Source organism: Abramis brama, assembly GCF_963993115.1.
Source record: "Abramis brama genome assembly, chromosome: 23".
In the NCBI taxonomy this organism is placed as follows: domain Eukaryota; kingdom Metazoa; phylum Chordata; class Actinopteri; order Cypriniformes; family Leuciscidae; genus Abramis; species Abramis brama.
The window spans coordinates 6,061,918-6,079,392 of NC_139985.1; the positions used below are offsets into that span (position 1 = coordinate 6,061,918).

Below are 17,475 nucleotides of genomic sequence, written 5' to 3' on the forward strand. Positions count from 1 at the left end.
TAGGGAGGTTTTTTTTTTTAATCTGAGAGAGAGAGAAAGAGAAGGAATCCCAATCAGTGCATATCATTACTGAGCGAATCCAGTCTTCAACATGGGCTACTCAAACTCACAATAGCCTACATTTCTAATGGGGAAGCCCTCCAATTAACCCCAGCAATTAAATTTCTCTTAACCATAGATGAAAGACAGCTACCTCGAAGTTGCTTTGACTTGGATCTAAAAACCAGTTTTGTTATTTTTCGCACAATAGAAAGGTCAGATTTTGAGTAAAGGATGTCATGTCTAATGAAAGATCACGGTGACCTTACCGAGACAAAACAAAGCTGACAATCTTAAAGTCAACTTTCACAAACCCAAATGTTTTAGAAACTTTGACGAAACAAGAAACAACTAGAAGGCTTTGAATTAGAAGACATCAAAGACATTAATAAAAAGAAGAAGAAGAAGAAGGGACATATTGTTATCTTGGAAGTTAATCAGTATGTCTGGAAAATGCCTTTGTTGAAAATAAATAAAATCTACCCATTCATCCTTAATAGGGGATTGTTGCACTGCTTACTAATGATTTGTTTACTACCTTTAAACAATAGTTCCTCTCTCTATCATCTCTGAGAACAGAAACACAAACTGGATATTATTATTGACACTACCGTTCAAAAGTTTTGGGTCAGCAAGTTTTTATTTATTGTTTTTGAAAAATGTCTCTAATGCTCACCTAGGCTGCATTTATTTGATCAAATATACTGTAAAACAGTAATATTGTGAAATATTTTTACAATTTTAAATAACTGTTTTATATTTGAATATACAGGGTGGGCCATTTATATGGATACACCGTAATAACATGGGAATGGTTGGTGATATTAAAGTCCTGTTTGTGGCACATTAGTATATATTAGTACACACCACCCATCTTGAGGAGTTTGCCCCCTCACATATACTAATGTGCCACAAACAGGACTTTAATATCACCAACCATTCCCATGTTATTACGGTGTATCCATATAAATGGCCCACCCTGTATTTTAAAATGTAATTTATTCCTGTGATCAAAGCTGAATTTTCAGTATCGTTATTCCAGTTTTCAGTGTCACATGATCCTTCAGAAATCATTTTAATATGCTGAGTTACTGCTCAAGAAACTTCTTATTATTATCATCAATGTTTTAAACAGTTGTGCAGCTAAGTATTTTTGTGTAAACCGCGATATATTTTTTATGATTCTTTGACGAATAGAAAGTTCAAAATAGAAATCTTTTGTAGCGATACAAATGCCTTTACAGTCACTTTCAATAAATTGTATGCATCTTTGCTGTATACATTTATTTTATTTTTTTTACAAAATACATTTAAAAAAAATTACTGAACCAAAACACTTGAAATGTAAAACAATTTGATTTTAGCTAACTTTCTCGGCAAGATTCCCTCCAAACTGTTACAAACTGACCTGGCCATAGAAGAATAATAATGCTAATGCAATGCCAAGGATGCAACAAATTTGTCATACGCAACAGAAACAGTAAAGAATGCCTGAAACAGTACGTAATGCCTATTAAGGTCTAATTAGCAACACATAAAAATTGAAATTTTAATATTTTGCACTAATGTGGAAGGTGGTTGGGAACACAGGGCGAATCCCAGAATCCTCTTAGCTCTTCAAACCGGTTGTACAGGAATCCGGTCAACACTCTAGAGGTGTGACTGATCCAGCCGGGATTTGGCTAAAGGAAACCAGAGGGAGAAAGTTCACGAAAGATAAACACAGAGGCGGAAAAAGCCAAAACCAGACTCTACAACAAGCCAAGAACACCTAGTTAATTTTCACCTCATGGGTCAGAGTGGTTTCATTTACACCTCGATGACCACACACACGCACACAATCCCTCCTACACACACTCCTCCAGCCACAGCTTGACCGCCTCCAGCACGCCATTTTAAGACATATCAGCAAGCTTGCTTCATCTTTTCTCACCTCACACTGGCACATAGCCAAAAACACATTCATCTAGCATAAAATATTTAAGCTAATCAAAAGCTTTGACTCTCTCTATGGCATCTAATTCCACAGTCACTGCAGATGCTACAAACACAAATCCTCTTTAATTCAGGGTTGCTCATGTGTCCTGCAATAGCTGATGGGAGATTACTGGTCTTATGCGTCGACTCGCTAAGGTCCTCAATTATACCACTGCTTTCAGCTTGACTGAAACACCCACACCCCTTGAGGGAAGCGGGACAAAAAAAAAAGCCCCCAGCTTTGAGTTTAGAAAAATTATTCATCCACCTTGTAATTGAATGCATGACGATAACAACATCAAGCATCTCGAATCTTCAAAAACAAAAAAAGAATCAATTTTCAGCAGCACAACCATGCAAATATCATCCTGTCCCCTCCCTTCGTGTAGTAATTTCGGATTCATCTTATCTTAATTCTCAGCCACTTTCGCACAGAGGGCTGATCAATCATATTCAAATGTGACATTTACCTCCCGCAAATGTTCCTGGACTCCCCCAGGCTCTGGGACAAAAGTCATGTTTGAACTGCTGGAATGGAACAGGCCAGGCAGAGGGACGTGTTGGCTTCTCTCTTGTGGCCTGACCAGACACCCGCCGCTCACCAATGTCTCATATCGCACGGTCCCGGCGGGTACACACACACACACACTGCAGCTCTCTCAACTCTGCTAGGAACTTTTTTTTTTTTTTTTTTACATAAGATCTCTCAACTTTTCCTAGATTTTTAATTACATCTGACATATGTGAATGTCACAGATTTGGAGAGAATTATCTTATTCCCTTTATTAGACACTTACACTTCAAAGCTAGAGAGTAGGCTATACTATCAAAATGTCAGCTTATAATATATGCAATAGCTGTAGACGATACACTATTGTTTAAAAGTTTGGGGTCAGTTAAAGAAATTAATATTTTATCCACAAGGATGCATTAAATTCATTAAACGTACAGTATGTAATTTTTTCCGCTAACCTCTTACAATAACAAAGGCGTAGTTTGATGACGCAACATTTGCTAAGAATTATGGATCTTGTCGTCAACGTCAAGCCGACCGATCTAATAATGTTTATGGGTGAGTAAATACAGTACATCGATGTTTTTATCATGACTGTGATATGAAGCAGGTCGGGATTGCTAAGAGACAGCTATCAGGTCCACACGTGACGCGAGTCCCGCGGATATAAAAGGAATATGCACATTTTATTCTACCGAACTACACGCGAGTGCAGGATTACAACTCACAGGTCAGTTTATCATATTCTAACATTTTATCATTGTTGAACTATATAACATTGATTAGTTTTATGTAAATGTGCTCACCTATTTAATAAAGTACATGTAGGAGCGGTCGAAGTCTCGGACGTGGAGCTCTCGTTTATATACTGTCTATGGGAGCTCTCGGCATCTCGAAAACACCGCGCTGATATTGATTCTCGTTTTAGTTCTCCTTTTTTTATCCAAAGTCTGCTTGCCATGGTCCATAATGTTTAAACGAAACAACAACAGCGTGCAAATAGACATTGTGAACTACACATTTGTCCACGTCTGTCGCTTTGGTTACTATCAGAGGGCTCTGGTTCATAGCTCTGGTCGCTATGGCAGCACGGGCAGAAACCAGGGACAACGCGGATATGACGCCATTGACTGCGACAAAACGGAAATAAAGAAACGGGACGTGTCTTCGAATTAAATTACAAATTTCTTCTGGTTTGAAAGTTGTTGGAAACAGTCGGGATAATGTAAGTACACAACTAAAAAAATATATATATATAACATAGATATAGTGATTTTTGCTATTTTTAAAGCAAAAAATTTACATATTGTGCCTTTAAAAGTGACAGTAAACACATTTATAGTGTTACATAAGATTTTAGGGGAAACATCCAAGACAAAGTTAAAACTAAATCATATCCCTGAAGTCCCTATGTCTCATGAGCAATCTCTGTGCAATATAATGTTAAAATACAATGAGAACAATGTTAAAATGTGAACATCCTATGCCAATTAGCAATTTGAAAACACATGCGCGCACACGTCTGGTTCACCATCTTTGTGAGGACTCTACATAGACTTTATGGTTTTCATACTGTACAAACTGTATTCTGTCCCCTTACACTAACCCTATCACACAAAACTTTCTGCATTTTTACATTTTCAATAAAACTCATTCTGTATGATTAATAAGCTTGTGTACCCACAGTGACACGAGGCCCCATGAGTCTGTGTGCATTCAGGTTTAAGTCCCCACTGGGATAGAAAAACATGTACACACACACACACAAAAAAAGTACCATGGTATTTGAAATACAAACCTAAATACCATGGTATATTAATATGGTAATCATTGAGTGCCATGGTACAACCACAGTAGTTTTCTGTAACCCCCAATTTCCACCGGCTGCGTTACGGCTGCGTTACGGCTCCGGCACGGCGGCGGAGTCAATAGGTTTCCATTAAAGTCAATGAGTGTATTTCCACTGAATGCGGTACAGCTGCGTTCCGACTCCGGCGATCCGCAGCCCTCCGGAGCAGATACGCAGAGCTTCTATTTTTGCCGGATGCCGGAGAGCTCCGCAGCAATTCAGCACTTATATCGCGCGATCATACGTGAATTTGCGAGATCTCGTGGGTCCTTGTGACTTCAGCTGTCAGTCATGACCGCAGCCGTTCCGCAACAAATCCGGACCTGGTGGGTATTGACGGACGACGGAACACGGAGCTGTCACGCAGCGGAGCCGTTCCGCAGCCGTTCCGCATCTGGTGGAAATTGGGGGTAAGGGTAAAAAGCCCATCTGCCTGATTTAAATATCCAATGCTCAAGAGTAATGAGTGTTAATGATTCAGCAAGGAATATAAGGTGACAGAGGAAGCAAACTAATGAATATTTCATGACACGGGGGGAACAGCGAAGCCACAGGCGGTGACAGCTGGGGAAAAAAAGAACAGAAAACAAACAAACGATTCAAAGCACAAATTAGAAATAAGTGTCGCTGTCTGCACCTGGAAGCAAACTATAAAAATACACTCCTCTCGTGATGTGTGTGTGTGCTGCGTCTTCTCAGCCACATTAGAGAGTCTAGTCATGGGTCACAATCAGCTTTGGCTTGTGGTCAGGAAGGCCATATGGCTGAGTGGGCAGAGGAGCGTCTAGAGGGAAACACACAAACACTGGCAGCGGTAAAGGCCAGCCATGTCAATACACACAGTATACATACACACCTACTATCCAGTCAACCTTTCAGGTTTTCCATGTATCCGTCTGTGCCCTTTACCAGCAATGATCTTGGCTCAGGCCTGCAGGGTGCCCAAAAATGCCCTCAAGTCCAACAGCTGTGCAGAGTCTCTGCGGATGCTGAGGGCACCTCTAACAATCTTGTGAACAGCATCCTTACAATGCAGCTCAACAGACACTTTCAGTCAGAATAAATATGATTATTAAATAACTACTAAACAACTTAATAATCATAAAGCCTTTATGTAATTAGTATGATCCAATTCAACTCGTTCAAGAAAATTGGGAAGGATCATTTGAGATCAGTGGGGCTCAACCTTATAGTTTTATGTAGGCTGACATGTTTCCTCTGACACTTCTAGACAGACAGAAATATAGATAGATGAACAATAAATGAATAAACAACATACATGAATGTATGGGTAAATAAATACATTTACAATTATTTAATATCATATTTTTTTATTTCTGTAACTTTCTTAAGTAAAAACAACAGTTTTGACTGGAAAAATGACATTTTTGATTTAGAGTTTTATTTATTAAAATAAATAAATAAATGCATAATTAAATAAATTCTTTATAAATAAATAAACAAATATATTAGATTACAATTATTTAATATAATATTTTTTTATTTCTGTAACTTTCTTCAGTAAAAACAACAGTTTTGACTGGAAAAATGACATTTTTGATTTAGAGTTTTATTTATTAAAATAAATAAATAAATGCATAATTAAATAAATTCTTTATAAATAAATAAACAAATATATTAGATTACAATTATTTAATATAATATTTTTTTATTTCTGTAACTTTCTTCAGTAAAAACAACAGTTTTGACTGGAAAAATTTAAATAAGACAATAAAATGTTTGATTTTGTTTTATTTATTAAAATAAATATATAAATACATAAATAAAATAAATAAATTCTTTATAAATAAATAAATAAATAAATAAATCTATTTATTTATATTTATTTAATTTAAAAAATCTATTTGTTTATTTAAGATTAAATAAATTATTCATCAAGGAAGATCTGTTCAGACTGAAATACCTTCAAAGCTGTTCCATGACTGATTGATTAATGGTTTTTAAATCTATACAGTGTAAAACTAACTTACAGATTATGGTAATTTTAATTTAGTGGTAGAACTCAATTTTGTTTCAGTACAATGGCTTTAAGGCTTTCAATTCTGCTGCTGACCGGTTGTGTTTAGGGGCATTATTAGAAACGCATTAAGTGCACATCCTTCAATAAGATCAAACGGCACTTAAAGGGGCAATTCACCGCTGGCAAGATTGGCTTTGATTAAAACTTTGCTGTCTATGCAGTACAAAGGGAATAAAAAAAATAAAAAAGTGCTACATGACTAGACAAAACAGAGAAAAATGGCTACGATGTTCCCTTTTACCAAAAAGGTTTAGGAAAACTTCAACGCCCATAATGCATTGGGACACAAAAATGCAGAAGTATGGTCTGTAGTTTTTTCACGAAAGCACTGGAGCTCTCAAAATACTTTTGCTGACAAATAAACAGGGATAAATCGGTGCAGGAAACAGAAAAAGAGTGCACGTTTTCATTTAAATACTACTGACATTGTAACAATTCTGGTTGCAAATCAGTGAAGTTAGCCTTTAAAAGTTCTATTTCTTGCTCTCTGAAGTGTTATAAACAAAAAAAAAAAGCAGTTGCTTCATTTATTTAGGGGGTAAATTCAGAGAAGAGCAGGCTAGACAAGTAGCTTTTGTAAATTCATCACACGTTCTGCTAATATGACACCCCTTCACCTGAAATACCAAACAGCTAATTAAGAAACCAGGCAACTGAGACTGTGAAAACACAGCATGACACCCGGTTGTCAATTCTATCTAAACTTGATGCCAATAAAACATCCTGGAAGGGAATTTAATCTTAATTAAACTTTTCCTTGTAGAAGCTCACACTTTGTGTGGATTGAGGAAAGGCTGCAAAAAATATGTCGCATCTCTCCTGCAGCGTGACAATAGGAGATTATCAAACATGGAGCTTTTTTGTAAGCAAACAGTGGGAAGGTTTGGTTCATGTTGTCATCCTACTCTAATAATCTTTCGGGGGAGCTTTTGAGCTAAAATGTCACTGTGGCATTTGGAAGAGCATTTCTCCTGGTCCAAGAAGTTCATGCCCACTTTGATTGTGGACTTAATGCTGAAGGATGGAGAGGGACACAGAGATGGAGAGGCGGACACAGATAGACAAGACATAAATGTGTGGTACAATGGGAAAAGTATAAAAATTCTGATCAGAGCAAAAGTATTTGACATTCCAAGTGCTGATGTACCGACTATCAGACATCGCAATGCATATTCCAGATGACAAGGCAGACAGTTGCGCACACGATCAAGAATATTGAGTAGTTTGAGGTGGGAGTTCATGACAACCTAACAACAATCAAGCAGGAGACAGCAGACGACATTACATGCAACACCTTGTTTATTGAGGTTTTCAATGCAAGGTTTTTTTTTACACTTTAGTATACTTTTAAAAAGAGTACTTATTATGGAAATAATATACTTGAAAATAATTAAAAATTAAGAAATGAAAACTGAATGTAATTTTCCAGACACTTAATTGCTATCAAGTGAAAATTTATTATAGTTTAAATGTATATTAAATGCAATTTGGTGAACTTTAAGTTTATTTAAGTACATCTTGATATGTAATTTCATAATTACTTCTAATGTCTTTTGAAATATGGTTAAAGTGTAGTGCTGAATGTACTGACAAGCATTTATAATAAACTAAAATGTACTTAAACGCAATTTCTGTTGAAGCTTGTGTTGTGTATTTAAATATATGGTTACACTTTATTTGGTAACACTTTATTTGTTACATATGTTACATGTACTTACCATAGTAATAACAGTAAATGATGCATAATTACATGCAATTAACCTTCAACCAAATCCTAATCCTACCCTAACCCTATAGTACATACATAGTTACTTAATATTACTCAGTACTTGTATAATTACACTGTAACAATGACACCTTAAAATAGAGTGTAACCCTTTGTTTTAAGGTGACGCAGTTAAATTGTACTAACTCAAATAAGTACTGAGTAATATTAAAGTTACGGTTAGGGTTTGGCTTAGGGTTAGTTACTTGTAATTATGCATACTTTACTTTTATTACTATAGTAAGTACACGTGGCTGTGTGTAACTACGTCACCTTAAAATAAAGTGTTATATATTTGTCTTTTGTAATGATGAAGTAGCAATTTAAGAAATTTAAAATACATTCACTTTAGTTAGCTAAATGTAATATTGAATAATCTTGAATAATCAAGTACTTCACATGTGCTTTAGCATGTTAGTCAACACGAGGTAAAACTTTATTTTAAGGTCAAACTTGACATTATTACAAAGAGCACTTACTTAAACAGTCACAAAAGTGTACACTTAAGATGCACATTCAATACAATTAAGCTCACTTCTTTTTCACAAGAGCACACACATGTTGTTCCACATGTTGACTTTCTTTCTTCTGGAGAACATGAGGGTGAGTAAATGATCAATTTTAATTTCTGGGCAAACTAACCCATCAGTTTTATTTCAAGCTGACTTTAATGTGACGTTGTATGTTATAAAATACTCAATTGAAGTATTCTGACAGTTCAGGAGTTAGCCTTAAATCAACTTAACATAGTTCAGATGTAACTTTGGCTCAAAGTTGCAACAGTTGTTCTAGTTAGTCAAATGTCACCTGTGCACTGGATTTCTCAAATAGTGCAACAGATTCTCGAATTGGACTGTCTGTCAGCCACTATTCATCCAGTGCAGATAATGAACTTTCGCCCAAGAGTCAGTTTATCTAGGTTATCTTGCAAAAGTTTCCAGGATATTTCACCATTCGTTTTTTCCTTCTGTTTTAACAAGACACCTAGTCCCAGATAATGAAAAGCCACCCCACAACATGATGCTAACTCCACCATATTTCACAGTAAGTAGTGTTTTCTGAGGTGTTAGATTTGCACCACACTCATTTTTTGGCAAAAGAACTTTTGCTGGTCCAACAAATTATTTTTTCTTCCCACATTGCAACTGGGTCACTATTATGCTACTTGGCATTTCTTGATCATTTAAATTTTCACACAGTGCCTATAGTGGAACATCTAATAATACACTTTTTTCTGTTCTTTAGTCTTGATTTTCACAGTTCGCATCTTGAATAATGAAGCCTTAATTAGGAGGGTTCAATCTTGAATATGTGCTTGCTACTTTAAAGATTCCCATTATAATAGGGAATATAACTGGAACGAGCCATTTTAACAGCAAGCGTATCCTCATTATGGCTTCTGCAACACTAAGACAAAACAAAACAACACAGTTCAGTGATTTACTCTCACAAAAGAACATTTTGAACATAAACAATGACATATTAAAATAATTAATTATGATTTTCAGCGCTTATGACTAAAGCTATCCCAGAAAACAAAACGTCAAATAATGAGTGATTATAATTACCAAAATACTGAACTGCAGTGGAGAGATAATATTGTCAACAAGTACAAAACAATTGCCCTTAATACCATATATTTTAGATTTGATCTGGATCAATGAACTACCGTTGTGTCTCGAGAAGAAATCAAATTGCAGGAAATATTGCAGGACTGAGGTTAGGAAAAGACCAAGTCATAATGAGCATAGTGTTATCTCAGCACAGGTAACCTGAACCTCCTGGATCAATACAGACCAGCAGGAGAACAGGGAAGCAAGCAGCAGAGTCTAAAAAAGATGCTGTTTCTCCTGTGTACTCACGTAAGAGAAAATGAAAGGCTAAGACTGACCAAATATTGATCCCATTCATTCAATCATGATGTCCAGACAGACACTTCCTGCCTTTGATGAGGACTGCTGAGGTTCTGCGTGACGTGTGTGTGTTATACGATTGATGTGAAAGCTTGTTCTCTATGCTGTCAGGATGTCTGACGGGTGTTATGATTCCCGGAAGTGCTAAACTCAGGTCAGCGCATCAGAAACGGTTGTTAATGGGTTGTCTGCATCAAATGACAATATGAGCTTGAATTGATATGGAACAAGTCACGCATGTCTAGTGAGAACGTGTGTGGTGAGGTTTTTTTGGAAACATTTTTGAAGATAATTTAACATATTTAAAGTAAAAAAATTCCTTGGGTCCATCCTCCAACGCAAAATTTATAGGATTTTTTAAACTTGCCAAAAATGTATTTTCTATTGAGCAAATTCAACAATTTGTCATGATTTATTATTATTATCATTATTATTTGCTGTAAATAATTAAACATTTTACATTTGCAAACATTTTTCAGTTGACTAAATATGAATAATTGTAATTGTCCATAATTGTACAGAAATACAGATCCTGAACATTAATTTTTAAATTTTTAAATTTAAACTTAAAAAATACATTTCAATTTTAAAATATAGTTATACATTTAAATCTTTGAATGTATCTAGTACGCATAACATGAAATCATACAACACTGCAACAAATCGGTTCAATAAGATTCCTCTGTGTTGAAAAGGTTTTACTTAATTGCATGGAAAAGTTCAGACAGTTAGTGTTATAGGTTTGTTTAAATCCATAAACCTTAAGCTTAAGAACAGTAATAGTGATGCTGGCCTTAGCAAGTAACTGTGACTAAAAAGCATGCACAATTCTGTTAAATCAAGGGTGGAGAATTATATTTTCTGGTCATGCGATATCAAAATGTTACTTTACTGCACATTATAAAACACAAAGAAAGCAGACCAAGGTTCCCACTTGAACGACCTCTCCAGAAATGGGTCTGGTTGCCATAGGGATTCCCTTATACTGTCCCAGTCGGAATTAGAAGCGTCTCTGTGCAATCTGCCCACGAACAAGAGAGGACCAACCTTCCGTCTCACATCACCAACTGCCTTCAAATTACTCATTCTTACTGTACGCGAAGTTCAATCATCCGCAGCCCACACAACCTACGGACAGACGGCCTCTGTCATGGATTATTCATGATGAGAAATATTTGCCTTTTGCTGGTGAAGTAAAAAGAGAGGGCTGTTTAAAATGGAAATTCACTTCTAAAAGATATATTTAAGAGTGACTGTGATGCATCAAGAGAGCAGAACGAATGTTGGCGCTAGAAAAAACTCTGTTTGGCAGGCTCCTAGGTGTCGATTAGGGTCGGGTATCCGCGGCTCTCTCGTGATTTGATGCATATGCAATGTACAATATGTTGATATACTGTATGAATTGGGTTATGTAACGTAAACAAAGGCACGTTGGATCTGAATCTCGGGTTTTATTCAAAAGAGTTGTGGCTGTCGGAGATGCTTGATGTGATCAAAAAGAAAGTTTTGTCCTCCTCACTTGCTGAACATGCTACACGACAGCATATTGAAGCAAAGACTTTGATAGAGAAACAGACCATGAACAAGCAGCTAGTGCATTAGTGTGATCCGTTGAACTGTTTGTTTTTATATTTTTTATATTTTAAAATTCTTAGCTGCAAACAGTGCTTTAGCTAAGGAATTTAATCAGGAAAGATGAATTCACGTAGTGTAACAGCTTCTGTGTTGTACGTCACTCGCATCACACACATGACCAGCGTCGGCCAATAGTGAAGTACAACCCAGACGCGCTGCACTGTTACACTACGTGAGTTCATTCAGGCCCACAAAGACGAAAATTAAAAGTTGAATAAAGTCGTTATTTTTGTTGTTTTTGAGCGCAAAAAGTATTCTCGTCGCTTGATAAACTTGTGGTTGAGCCACTGTAGTCACTTGGACTATTTTAACGATGTCTTTAAACACTTTTCTGGCCAAGCAAGTTCCGATTCCCATAGAAGCCTATGGAGGAGTGAGACAGCTCTCAGATTTCATCAAAAATATCTTAATTTGTGTTCCAAAGATGAACGAAAGTCTTACGGGGTTGGAACAACATTTTTGGGTGAACTATCCCTTTAAGTGTCACATCCCATGAATAAATGACTTTTTAAAACATTAAAATAAAAAACTTAAATTGTGATAATATTTCACAATATTACTGTTTAACTGTGTTTTTGATCAAATAAATGCAGCCTTTTTGAGCATAAAAGACTTACCAACCCCAAACTTTTGAATAGTAGTGCATGCACATCCCTAATATAGAAATTATTTAACTCATCTGTAGTCCATCTTTCTGGAAAATCCATTTCTCAATTCTCACATTCTCAATTCTGAGAGAATCACGCACAAGCCAAATCCTCCATAATTCCACAGCTAACTTCTTGCTGCACTCATTCAAGAAAAACAACATTGTATAAGGAAGCCCACGTTAATAATTAATAACAGAGTATTCAGACATGTAATACAATCTTAAATACAATCTCAGTTTTTCTTGAAAGTCTTTCACACTGCATCAATAGATCTTCTTGAGGCAACTACAAATTAAGTGCTTCACTTAACACAAGACACATTAAAGTCCACAGACATCTACTAGAATAATGTTAAAGAGGTTTTAAATAATCTGAAGCTTGGTCTTAGCCCATACTTACTAAAACAATTTCCAAACAGAATAATTTAATATAATGATGATCCCTAGTGGTTGAGATAATAAATTTCAGCATTTAACTCCAGTTGGTCTACACAGATGTTCTTCAGACTTTCTTAAGCCTATAACTGCAAGTTGATGGTATCAAGATTTCTATAAGGGACAGAAAGTAAACATGCATGAAAAAGGCAAGGGGAAGGACTCAAACAGGAGGAGATAAGTAATCTAACAGCTGAGCAGACAGATCTAAAGGCTGAAGGAGCATGAGTCTGTTGGCTGCGTTCACACTGAGGCTGCATCAGGGCAGATGGTGGGGAGAGTTGAGGAGGCTCATACACACACACGCACACAAATGGTGCCAAAAATATGGAGAAAATGTGATGGCCATTAAAATTGCCTCTAAAAAAACTTAGAACACCTTGACAAGACCTTAGCAACAAGCCAGTGATTAGGCTTGCACAGCACAAATTTTCTGCAATGTAAAAAAAATAAAAAATAGTTTTGTTTAAGAAATCTAGTTGAAATAAAGTTGGGGGGGGACGGGGCTGGGGAGGAGTGGTATCGGGAAATGACTCAAACTTGCATTGCCCATTTGAGCACCACATTCATTTAGAGTTCATTTCGGGAGTTCGAAACAGCTTTTCCCGGAAAAGTTTGCTCCGACTTGCAAACACTTTCAAAATACCATTGGTCCATAGCGATTATGTAATAGGTATGTGTGCTCTGAAGCTCCGCCTTCCTTGACGTAGTAATCTTCTCTGTTCTGTTCAGTCCGTCGAAGTCAGAGCGAGTAAAAAAGTCAAAGATGCTTTATCTGTAATTCTAAATGAAAGCAACACAGACTACTTTTTCATGTTTAACACTGTACAGCTGCTTGCTTTAAAGCAATCCATTCTATAAGGTGCTATATAAATAAGCGTGACGTGACTTGACTCAAAATGGAGAGCTGGTGCAAACATATGCACATCGGTTTGATCGGATGCTTTCTTAACTTCTGTTTTCTCACCGTTGTCATTTTTGTTGTGTGTTTATTTTGTTATTGAGAAGAAAGCGTGCAGCACATATTTACATATTCATCTAAATATGCTGCTCTCAGTCGGGATATTTGCTAACAGTATATCTCTGCAAAGGTATTTCAGACTTCTCTTTACCCCTAATCAAAGAACGATACATAACTTTTGAGTGTGCATCTTTACTCTGAGATGTTTTCAAAAACAGCTTTCTCTTTAACACCAAACCTTTCTGTCCTTATGCACCATCTCTCCATTTTCCTCCTTCCCAATTCGTAGTCCTGCAACTCTCATTTGTTGCTGTCTTTGCCCTCATCCCCTGCACTTCTCTCTCTTTGTCCTTAATTGCTATGATTAAATCTACTGCTTAATAATTACTGTCTCCATCCTTCTCGATAGAGTCCAAAAACACTAACAAACTCAGCTTTCATTCCCTCACAACCGCTACACGCCAATACACCACTCATGTTGAAGGAAACAGAAGAACGCTGTCAGAATCAATCACACATAAGGACGACTTAAATAAAACACACCTAATTTAAGCAATAGCAAAGTTACTGCACAAACACAGCATTCAAGTGAAGTTGTAAAGCTTTGAATTTTAGAGAACAGGCATTTGGTGAATGATGAAGAAGAGCAAGTTACCTTGATGTAGTAGTTCAACTGTGGATAGACCCTCCGCACCCCCAGGAAAATAGAGAGAGGGGTTCGGTGAGGGAAGGAGGCCGTGACAACATGTGTAACCTCTGGGAAAGAGAAAACCCGAAAACCCTGCTTCTCGTACAGCTGCTGCTGGTCCTCATTGGGTCCGTCCTCACCTTCACTCAAAATACTGCCTACAGCATAGCGACACTTCTGTGCTGGAACCTACAAAACACGTTTCGGAGAGTAGAACCAGTGTAAATCTTGTGAAAGGTTTTTATTTCATCAATGAAGACAATAATGAAAAAGACACACCATTACAATAATTAAACATACTGAAGAAAATATGACAAGATAAAAGCACTGCAAGATGTACAGTAAATAATGCATGAACAATATTGCAGAAGTAATTCAAATAATCTTGTCATAGTATAATCAAGCATTTCAAATTAAATGCATTGTTAGCAGGATATATAGCCCACTCATTTAAGATTTAAAAAAAAAGAAATGAATACTTTTATTCAGCAAGGATACATGAAATTGATCAAAAGTGACCGTTAATGAAGGGTTAAGAAACAAAATATTGAGAAGCACAACTGGTTTCAAATCAGCATATTAGAATGATTTCTGAAGGATCATGTGACGCTGAACACTGGAGTTATGATGCTGAAAATTCAGCTTTGCATCACAGGAATAATATATTCAAATATATTCAAATAGAAAACAGTTATTTTAAATTATAATAATATTTCACAATATTACTGTTTTTTTTTTCTTCCTGTATTTTTGATCAAATAAATGCATCCTTGGTGAGCTTAAAAAACCTTTTCAAATATCATTAATAATAAAGCAGGCTTATATCAAAGACAATAAACACTTCTCTTGCCAACAAACACTGATCTTCCCAAACAGCATATCCACAAAAAAACTTTCCCAACCCCATTAAAACCCATCAACTGCTGCAGTAACCAGCAAAAAGAGCCATACACCTCTCACAAGGCTTATCTTACGCAACAAATAAGCAGAAAAACTCCCTCACTCTTGCTTGCGGAGTTGTGTTCAAAGACAACAGGGAGCGTGTCCATGATTCAGTGAGTCACAAAGGAAAAGCTAGCTTAATGAGAATAAACAAAGCCACGGCTGAAAAAGCATATAAACACAGGATTAGATGGAGTTGCATGAGCAGGTGGCATTGTGTGGCGAAAAAACAACAACGAAGCTAATAGTTTGATAAGATGCTGCATAGTGTTTGGCAGCTTCAAGACCAGTGTGGACAGATGCCCGAACAGTCACTTTTCATGCACGCCTCCTTTTACCAACTGAAGGCATATACGCTTGCAAATGAGGGCACCGGGGAGATGGATTGTACGACCCAGTCTCAGCGTGGGGTTCAGGTCCCTCGAGGATTCGGAGGGAAGAGGGTTAGGTCGCTGAAGACAGACTGTGACAGATGAAGGTCTGTTTAGAAAAGAGACTGCAAGAGTTCACAGAACATCCATCCTTTCATTTGGAGGAAAGTGTTCATTCATCTCGTAGTCTTCTGGGTCACTTTCGGCCTCCTGCCGAGCCTTCCAGGAATAAATTGCACTGCCAGTCAGATAAAACATCAGTCAGAAAAGCAGATAACCAGATGAGTTAAACTGATTTGAGTTTTTTCTTCATGTGTGCAGTCGTTCTACAGCATAACTCTTTGTAATTCTTCGAGTAGTCTACTCACAGCAGGAGCATTCTGCGGCCCAGGTCTGCGGGAGGTCTTGTTTCCTGGTGCGCTCCCAGCAGGTGTTGCTCACGGGGAGTGTGTTTTAACAGACTGGCCTGTCACTAAGCCTTCATTTGCTCAGAGGCTTTGACACAGATTGTGACTAAGTCTCTCCCAACACGGCATTAGATTATAAATAAATGAGATCACAACAACAAAAACTCTGGATTGCCAGAGACCATGTTCTGTCAACAGTTTTGTCAAAGTTTCTTTTTTTTTTTATACATGATGTCAAATATTGTAGGGGAGCCGAAACAACAATTCATTAGTGCATGTTATTCCAAAACATAAAAAAACATAAAAAAAGAATTATGGCTGTCAAATAGATTAATTGCGATTAATCGCATCTAACATTCAAGTTTGTGTTTATATAATATGTGTGTGTGTGCATATATATGTATGTGTGTGAATGTTTGTGTGTACACAAAATATATGTATGGATATACAGTATATATAGTATACACACACACACACATAAATATATTACACACATATATTATAAACAGTCACAAACTTTTGTTACCTGCGATTTATCGCGATTAATTGATTTGACAGCACTAAAAAAATAAAATAAATTTAAACGTTTCAAAAATATAAAAGATTTACTACTGTATGTGAAAACTAAGCTCCCAGAATAATAGTATACTACTGTATACTTCTATTATTAGTTATTTTTATTAGTTTATATTGTAAACCCCATTGCTGCTCGCAAGCTATTTGTTATAATGGTATTTGATCTTCTTAACAATCATAAACACACTGATTTGTAGCGCAAATATTTCTACTATTTACTGTACTTTATTTTTGTAGTTATTTACCTATACCGGCAAATTAATCGGAAGTCTCGCACATTCAAAGGAAATACTTACTTCCACATTGCAAAATAATGTGGATTCATCACAATTATCAGGTAGTTTGATTGAATGTAGATCACAGAATGAAATGGAAGCCATGCAACAAACCTAAAAATATATATTTTACAATCCAATCAATTCCCGATGGCCCTACGTTATTTTTCATTGAGTGTCTTGTTTCGTTCGTTTGAAGGCAAAATGGTGATGGCAAACCAGCAACCAAATGACTTTTAGGCTTCACTGAGCCTTAACCACTACATCACACCACGCATTACAATAAACTACCAATCAAAACACCAGTAAGTCATACTACAAAAATCACACGTTCCTGCCGACAACTGGAAAAGCTCATTCAGACTAACTGGATTTAGTTGCAATGTGAGTACAGGAAGGAGGGTTAACCGTAGGGTGGCGTGTTTAGTCCCGACTGAG

At 36.6% G+C, this 17,475-nt stretch overlaps 1 protein-coding gene across 1 annotated transcript in view; it reads right to left on the minus strand.

The window, feature by feature from the left end:
• The window catches only part of tex264b (testis expressed 264, ER-phagy receptor b), a 47,320-nt gene that overhangs the window by 22,387 nt on the left and 7,458 nt on the right, over positions 1 to 17,475 (minus strand). Inside the window, 1 exon segment of the mRNA XM_084100475.1 lies at positions 14,434 to 14,655. Within this exon segment, the coding sequence (XP_083956601.1) occupies positions 14,434 to 14,655 (222 nt within the window).